General features: G+C 37.1%; 1 protein-coding gene across 2 annotated transcripts in view; it reads left to right on the forward strand.

Moving 5' to 3' along the window:
- ATP6V1H (ATPase H+ transporting V1 subunit H) overlaps positions 1–8,392 on the forward strand; it is a gene marked incomplete at its 3' end in the record, with an annotated part of 53,205 nt that extends 44,813 nt beyond the window's left edge. For both annotated transcript variants that reach the window (XM_081996946.1, XM_081996947.1), the window contains one exon: positions 8,332–8,392. In XM_081996946.1, coding sequence (XP_081853072.1) covers positions 8,332–8,392 — 61 coding nt within the window. The remainder of the gene's footprint in view (positions 1–8,331) is intronic.
- Between the last annotated feature and the right edge of the window lie 674 nt (positions 8,393–9,066).

The following is a 9,066-nucleotide window of genomic DNA, read 5'->3' on the forward strand; positions in this document are numbered from 1 at the left end:
AAGGTCTTTTCCAACCTTAGTACTTCTGTGATTCTATGATTATTCTTTGGTATAAACTTTGTTCTCCAAAGCCTATATATCTCCTAAGATAGCTTCTGTACCTTGCTTGCTTTTGGTAGTGAGAAGTGCAGGGTGTAATGGTCGTTACCTGGCAGCTATGAAGTTTGTCCCCGCCCTCCCCTGCCTTTTTTTTCCCCTCACCATCCCAACACTCAGATGTGTAATGCTTAATAGAGTAGGTGTAAATCTAGGAAACTGCCTACATGATAATGCAATCCATTGTGGTTTATTTATCCTGTTTCTTAGCCTTCATCATCAATACAATTCATTTTTAGTAGTTAACAGAAGTTAACTAACTCAAAAGTTTGAGAAAATAGATTGTGTCCTTGATAAAAATTAGTATTTTTAAGAGGATAGTTTCTAGCTAGAATGAGACAAGTTAGGTAAAGAGCTAATTAGTTATAGGCACACTTGATATCTAGTATGAACGCTCCATCTTTTTATTTGAACAAAAATATGTATTCCTGTAAAGCTTCATTCCATGCAGGTAGGGACTGTAGTTTGTATTGTGCATATGGTATCTGGGATTTCACACACTGTGTTCATGTTTTCTGTCATGAGATCTGCACTGTTTGTAAAACAGACTTTAATATTTCTAAAGTGTCTGTTAACGAGGAGCAAATATTTTGCAAATATCAAACATCCTTCTCAGTTTGTATTTATTTTTTTCAAAGACGTTGTTCGTTTTCGTATGCTATGCTGAAAAAGCATGTCACCAAAGTAGTAACTTTTTGATAGTTTCACTTCTGATTAGTGTTACTTTAAAGATTTGATTTCCTGAAAGGAAAATTCAGTTAAACATGATCGACGTCATTCTGAAATATTCTGTGCAAACTTAAAGCTCTTAAGTGTTGAAACCATTTTGCTTGCTGTTCATTGTGGCAACTAAATCTTCTGATTAAATATAAAACCATTTTCAAACCAAGTTGTATGGTTTAATCAAGTTGGTTCTTTTTAATTCACAGAATGGCTCTGTGTAAATGTTAGTTCATAGTGCATCTTGTAAGTGAAAAATCACTTATACATTGTATCCTTAATAGAAAGGGATATATTGAATTTCATAGGTTTTTCTTTTAAAATCTAATGAAATGTTTGAGTAATAGCCTTGTAATAGGAGCTTATTGATCTGCGTTTTCTTTATAGCTTGCATGTAAAGTTGTGAGCTGGAAATCTAGAATTACTCTTCCAAAAAATGGACAAAACCTCTCTGAAGGGAAACTGCTGAGTGAAAAGGAGGTTCTTGCAGTGTCTCCATCTGAAGACACACATTAATGTTGCATTTCACATCATAAAGGAGGACTATAAACCATGCTGTGAATAACATTTTTGGTAATCAGGAGATAATCTGTAGATTGTCTCTTAATGTTATTGCATTCCATGAAAGACAGGCTTCATTTGAAAAAAAAAAAACAAAACCAAAAAACCAACTTTCACGTAATGTTTATAATCCCTCTGCTCAACCATTCAGGCTGTTTAGTTTTAGTGTGCACATCAGAACGTTAAACATCTCTTTACTGTGAACAATTAAGGTGGAGAAAAATGTCCTAGGTGCTCTACATCTTAATAGTTTGCTTTTGTTCTACCTGTTTGTATTAAGTGGAATCTGTTACACTAAATATTGAGGATTGCAGAGACTTTTGCAATATATCCTCCTCTTGAGATCCAAGGCCACATGTATATGTCAAGGAGATACATGGTGAAAATCACTATGCTTCCACTGAAAATAAGATAATTAATAAAAACTTCGATTTGATAATGTGGTGGAGGCCCAAACTGTTTAATCAAAGTAGCTTTGATACTGTTGCGTACATTTGTTTCTTCTTTGTTTTTGTCGTTTGTTTGTGCTGGCTTACCTTCAGCACTACTTATGGTCTGCGTTGGTATAATAGATAAATATTTTATAATCTTTAACAGCTTTTTTTTTTCCCCCTTGCATTAAACCACTGAGTCAAGGAAGAAAATTGTATTCAGTGAACAAGCGGCAGAAGAGAACTGTGGTTTTCCTGTGTGGTAGTGCTCCAGGTTGGGCAGTCTTCCCAGCCCATCTCTCTAGGAAGTTATCTCTGTTTTTCAGTTTACTACTGTCATAGCTGTACTATTTCCATTTACTTCTGTAAAGAGCAGTGCATATAATGTATAAAATATATATTGTGTATTTAAAAGTATAATTTTCGATCCGATGGCATGTTGATATTATATTTCAGGAACCAAATATTAGCATAGCTCCAGGTTTGATTTGAGTCTAGTTTCTTTATTTTCTTTACTGACTTCTGTGGCTGTGGCTCCATGGCAAGGCAAATGCGTCTGTGGTGGCCCCTCTCCAGCTCTACCTGCCTTTCTCCTGGCCACCACTAGTTGTTCATGTGACACTGCAGTAACCAGGTTGAAGGGAGCTTATTAGCAGAAAACAATTCACGTGAGTTAAATGAGCAAAAAATACTTTCTTACCAGAATGCCTGGATGAGTGCCCCATGAGAAAGGCAGGTGTACATGGAATGGGTTCAAGGCTGGCTGTGCCAGCTTTGTCCCCCACTAGATGAGGTGGGGACTTGAGATGGTTGCAACCTTGTCCTGGTGTTGCCACTTCATATATACTGCTCAGAAGGTTCCAGGGATTGTCACATGTGTGGAGTTGTTTTAGCAGGAATGTAACACAGACCAATGCATTCAAGGGACAGTTTAGCCTGCTTAGAGCTGAGAATACATAAGTTTTGTAATTCAAATACCTATTTGTGAAGTCATGAAAACAGGTCTGTCACAACAAATGCAGGTTATTGGACGGATAGTGGAAATGCAACATAAAGATGGCAAAACTATTCTATCTGTTCAAACTACCCCATCTGTTGCCTGCCCTGTGAAATTGTTTGTTTAACTATTTGTCATATCTTTATGATTTGTCTGTAACAGTGTACGTTGGCAATGTCTTTTGGGTGGCTTGAGTCATGTGGCAGACTTTTTATTGTAGCTTTATTACACTTCTGTAGTCTTTCATGAGGAGAAGAATTTTTTTAGAACTAGCTTTCCAATTTCACTTTCAAAAGCATGGGACTCTAGGTTTGTGTTTAGATAGAGAAAAATAAAATCAATATTTTTATATTGTTCTTTGTCAAAGGAGAGCATTCTGCCTCCTAAGAACCTCAGTCTGCTAAAACAAGCTGGAAATTACAGATGTTCAAGATGGTAAAATATTTTTTTGATAATTTGGTTCTTTAAAAAATTGGAAGTAAGATTTGAAATAAATGTTGTTAGAACAGAGAGAATATGAAAACTTCACCCTTCCTTTTTTTTATGCTTCATCTACTTTCATTCCCTTGCCTGCTAAAAAGACGAATTTTCAGTTTTCTTTAAAGGATGGGTAAATCTAACTGCACTGGAATTTGGAGTGTAACACTAAAAGTAGTACTACTTAAACTGCAAGGCTTATTCCTTTTAGCAAGGCCTGTAGGCCTTGTTCCTTTAGGCCTCTAGAGATCTGCTGTATGTACCTTAAAACTTTCACATCTATCATATTGTTTGTTGTTGACAGTGGTCCTTTGCTCAATCTGAAAATGAGTATAAAATTTACAGGTAGGGTCTTGTGCCTGTTTGCAATTATCTCCTTATTCCATACTCTCTGAATTTGGTGGCTTACGTGTTGGATCAGTTCCTTGTACCTTTTCCTAAATGACCTTTAAGCATTCGTGGCAATTACCATGGCACTTAAGTATATCTCAGCTTGAGGGTGTCGGTGTCTTTCATATGCCAGCAAAACCAATTAAGTAAAACGGAATGAAGCAACAAATTGGGATAAGGATTTGAGATGCAACAAATTCATGTATTCACCTCTAAGTTTCCGTTTCTTCTTGGAAAAAGCACTTTGGATCCTGCAGAAAATGTGTGTTTAAACATTAAGCCCGAAAAAGGGGAAGTTGCTAGTGTGGAAGGAATCTGACTTGGTTATTCTAATGAATGAAAATTTGCAAATGGAAATTACTTACACCTGACAGCCAGACTGCTGAATGACCAAGGAAGTGAGAAAATGTGGTGTTTCAAGTTCTGTTGATCTGAGCTTTAGTTGAGAAATGGAGGGTTTTGTAGTTACTCTCAAAAGTGATGTACTACACTTGCATGTCTTGACGCTTTTCTGCAGTGCAGTATTTTGTGTTCTTGTAAATTTACACTGAATCAGTCATTTCATGTTTGAATGCAGTTAACTGTAAATGCAAGCTTGTTGGGACCAGCTTCATCTGCTGGGCCTAAAACTGACCTTTGTAAAGGCCTTTCTGTTCCAGTGTGAGAAAAATGATCCAAGTGGAACTTCTTGTTCCAAAGAGCTAAACTTGCAACTTTGAATTTCCAAGGTACTTGGGCCTTTGCTCAGTGAACTTCACATCTTGATTATTAATGCTGGAGGGTGGATAGCCTTCTTGTTCTGTGTTGCCTGGTTTCTAGTGCTGATTGCAAGTTAGTGCTACTCGGAACCATTGCAAGCTACCTTAAAAATATCCTCTACAATTCACCTCTACAATCCCAGCATGGGTATTATACCAAAATGACATGCTTAATTGTAAGTCTATGTGGGAGAGTGCAGACTTTTGCAGATGCTTATTGACTTGAGAGAGCACCACTAAGCCTGTGGTAACTTTCCTTCCCTTTCTGGAAAGCCGTTAAGGAATTAAGTATTATATGTAAATATGCTCAATATTACTGGATTACTTAGAATTTCATCTCCCTTCATCCCCTTAAATGATTTAAAAGAAATATGAGCCTTATGTAATGGCTGGACAGCTGGTGTGATTGTATTCAGAAAAAGTTTACTACCTCTGACTGGCTTTTGAAGTATTGTATACAATAATACAATGCCTACTCAAGATATAAGGCAGCCTTCTAGTGGAAATAATTGATGACTGAATTTGTTGTTGACCAGGACAGTATTTTGCTCTTTTTTCACAACTTCGTACTTGAATTTTTTATATCTTGTAGAACGCATATTGAGCGACAGCGTGTAGATTTGCTTGGCCTGGTTAGAAGGGAAAAATGGTATTACTGGTAAGATTGTATATTGAAAGACAGTGGGTATGTAGGCCCCAAAGCTCGGCTATGTTAAATGTTAGCAGGACATGTTTTGTCTTAGTCTATAATATGAGCTGATGAGGCATGCATGAATCTCTGCCAATAGTGGCCACACTCATATGTCATATACTTTTATTTCTGAGTTTATCCATCTTAGAAACTTGATGTGCTTGCAAAAGACCAACCATGATGCTTTTGTTACGGTAAAGGTGGTCTTTTTGTGAAGTTATGAAGGAAGGACTAACAAAATAAGTTTAAAATAGGCTGAAGTGGTCCGGTTCATGTGTTTATAGCTTGTAACTTTAAAAATCAAGTCTAATACCTCATTACTTTCCATTGTAGTGTGCATCTCTAATCTGTCAGATGCTGTTTTAAATATTTTGTGAACTGTTTTGTTATCTTGGTGACAAGATCTGTCCTTCTTTCATTGTAATCATCGTACATGCTCTTATAGTGCAATGTGTTGAATGCTTGCATTCTTAAAGATAATTTTAATTTTGTGACATAAACAGTAATTCTAAAATTCCAGTTTTTCTCTTAAGATTTAACTAAGTAACAGTGCAAGGTAAATAAAAAAATCTTAATTCGATTTGTAAGAGCATGATGATGGACACCTATGACCAACTTATGTGTAAAAGGCTTAAGCTTACAGTGCTGCTTAACCTCCTGATGTGATTAAATACCAGTATGTAAAAAATATACTTGAATCTTCTTGTCCCTTTAGTATGTATTTTAACAGAGGGAGAACAGGGGCCTACTGAAGCTACTCTTGGTAGCTTGTTTTAGTGGAAGATGAGAGGGAGAAGTGAGCAAAGGCCTAGCAGAATAACCTATCAGTCTGCTCTCCTAAGGCTGCCCATGAAAGCTTCATGTTGAGAAGCTGTCTGAATCCCTTTATTGGTCTCTTACCAATCCCTCTCATCATCCATCTTAGACTGTGCAAGAATTTGCTCTTGGTTAACCAATGACACTCAGTTGGAAAGGATAACCAAATAGAAAGTTAACTGGTACTTGTAACAGCAGGTGGCACAAGTTTTGTGCATGTTGGTGGCCTTGGTGGTGGCTAAAGAAGTGATGGGCTAGCGACAGTGTAGGGTTTTCACGTGGGTTTGCAGCATGGCAGTGTAGAACAGTAACTGCAGATACTCATTCTGTATGTGGAAGTGAGATAGGGGCTTTTCCTTGCATTCAAATGTCCCTGGATTTAAACCTCACACCTGCAAGTGAATGACCGAAAGAAAAGGTTTTGTAGGTAAGGTGCTGTATGTCTGCTGTGTGTCCTGAAAAGTTGAATATACCTACTAAGGCACTAAGTACCTACAAAATATGCTACTGCTCTGCCTTCTCAGTGATTTTTGCTGACTACACTGCACTGTGGTTGGATTTTAGTAAGCCTTGAGCATGCATCTGAACCAGTGTAAGCTATGCAATAGTTGTACAGATTGTTAGCTTGATTGACTTTCCCACTTCTAAGTAACTGCATAGGAATTTCACATTCAAAATGGCTCATGTGTGCTTTAAGAATAAATAACTTTGCAGGCTTGTGATGCTGTGAGCAGAGCCATGTGTGTAGCACATGTCAGTTGTTTTCAATGCTGGATGTCAGATAAAAAATACTAGAGTCAGTACATGCTTATAGGCATGAAGCGAATTAAAAAAAAAAAACACTGCGGGAGCAGAAAGAGGTTTGGTGAGTTTGGAAGCCCTTCCGTAGTTGCTGGCTGTGTTTTTGGATGGCTGTCAAATTTTGTTTATTTTGGTGGTACAGTTTTGAGTCCTGCAGAACCACAAGAGAGCAGCTCATTTCCTTCTTTACCATCAGGAGTCTCTACTTGGAGAGACACCTACCTATTGTGATCAAGAGTACAGCCCAAGCATTAAAATACTGTGATCCTGCAGCAACACCTGATAAAGCTGTGAAGGAAGGTGCTAAATCATAATGTATGGCTTAGCATATAAATGATGTGTTATTTTCTTTGCTAGTGGAGTTTGAAGTTAACATTATGCTTTATAGGAATTTTGCTTTTCTAGGTACTTTAAAACTGAGAAAAGTGCTGTTGGGTGGTACAGTTGTGATGCTAAACTTCATTGTGTGATAGGAATTGTAATGCATAGGGCATATCTGTTCAATAGGACACTAAACTTAAAACTAGTTTTTGAAATCTGCAATAAGAACTGATCTTTTTTCCTTTTTTTTTAAGCCAAAAGTGCTTACTCTGGAGTTAGTTGTTTTTTGTTTTTCTTTTAAAGGCTTCATTCTGAACATTATTTCTCTGAACTGAACCTGTGTAAGTTGAAATACCTGCGCAGTGAGGAAAAACTGTGATGCTAAGTGTATGATCAGCAATGGAAAAAGAATGCTTATGTTTCACAGGTCCTGAAACCACTCTCTCAGCTGATAGAGTGGTACAATTATTGAAGTTTATTTTCTGTAATAAGCAGCAACCCAGATACCTCCAGACCCAGGCCTCTTTCAGCTTCTTTGTGGTTCTGTGAAGTGTTGAGCTGCTTTCGCAGGAGAAAATGAAAGACGGGAACATTCAGAAGAATTGTGCAGTATTTTTCCATAGAATTCAGATACTGTTGCTCAAGGCAAACGCTAAGAATTTGGGGGGTGTTTATTCCAGTGTTGAGAGGACAGGTATAAAATAAGTGACGTGATGCACTTGAAAATACAGGTGAGGAAAACACTTTAAGGAAACTGTTGATACACAGTGGGCCTGGCTTGGATATTTTCTTTTTCTTCCAACTTGAGCATAGAGTTCTTCAGTCTATTTTGCTAGCCTATGGGTTAAATTGCCAGTATGTCCATCAGTATTACTTGTGTTCCTGCAGCTGGGTTACGGAAAGAGATCCTTTTAAATACCTTGCCACAGCTGCTAATGTGTATATTGAGCAAACAAAATCTGTGGACTTTGTGAGTGTTCTCTAAGAGTTGCCAGGACTTCCAAGTATTATCACTGGACTTTTTCGTTTCCTAGGCAGTTTTGTTGTTGTTCGGTTTGTACCTTATTTTCAGAGGGATAGATGATGGATACCTAAAGCTTAGGTACTGTCATACCTAAGTATGCTCCAGTTGACTATCAACAGTAGACATTATTTGAAGGAATAATTCTAAACTTAAAGCTCTTTACTCTTTCTCTACTTCTTATGTCCCACCATTATCCTACTCTCCACTCTCCAGGATGTTTCTCAATTTAATTTTTTGTTGTATTTCAGGGAATACCTTGGAAAGCAGTTGCAGTCAGAACAACCTCAAACGGCCACCGCACGGAGCTAAACACTTCTGTCAGTTCATGCTTATAACTGCAGTACGTTTGTCTTTAATATCAAGGGAAAAATGAAATTACATGTTCTTTGCCTGCTACTAGTGCAAAAGCTTTCCAACTTTCCTCCAGTGTTGTTGGCTTAGTAAAAATTTGTTTGTTCAACTAGTTCTGATGATTATGCCTGTTAGCTTCCTGTTATATTCTGAATGTATATGAGGAAATGTGGCTAATATATTGCATTTGTTTTATGTATTTATTCTCATAATAAAGAATGTTATTAAAGGATATTCATTCCATGTTATAATTAGCCTAGAAAAATTGTTCTCTTCTTTTAGTGAGTTATCAGTGTTGTCACTTTCCAAGAAAAGCAAGTAGTCCCTATATGTCTCCAGACAAATTAATAAAGCTTTACTTGGTGTTCCATAGGAAATGCATTGGAGAATGTTGATTATCAGTGCTAAAATATATACCAAGTCTCAAAATAGTGTTAAAATTCTATATAAAAACAAATGTATGGGGTTTTTTTGGGGGGTGGGGTACTTCTGTCTTGTTAGAGACTGGATTTAAAAAAATCTGAATATGAGAAGAGGAAAAGAAAACAACAGTCCTCTAATGATAATTGATGCACTTAAGATCCTTAGTGAAGCTGTATAACATCAGTGTTAAGGCTGTAGATCAGAGATGA

Source organism: Phaethon aethereus, assembly GCF_964289735.1.
Source record: "Phaethon aethereus genome assembly, chromosome: 2".
In the NCBI taxonomy this organism is placed as follows: Eukaryota; Metazoa; Chordata; class Aves; order Phaethontiformes; family Phaethontidae; genus Phaethon; species Phaethon aethereus.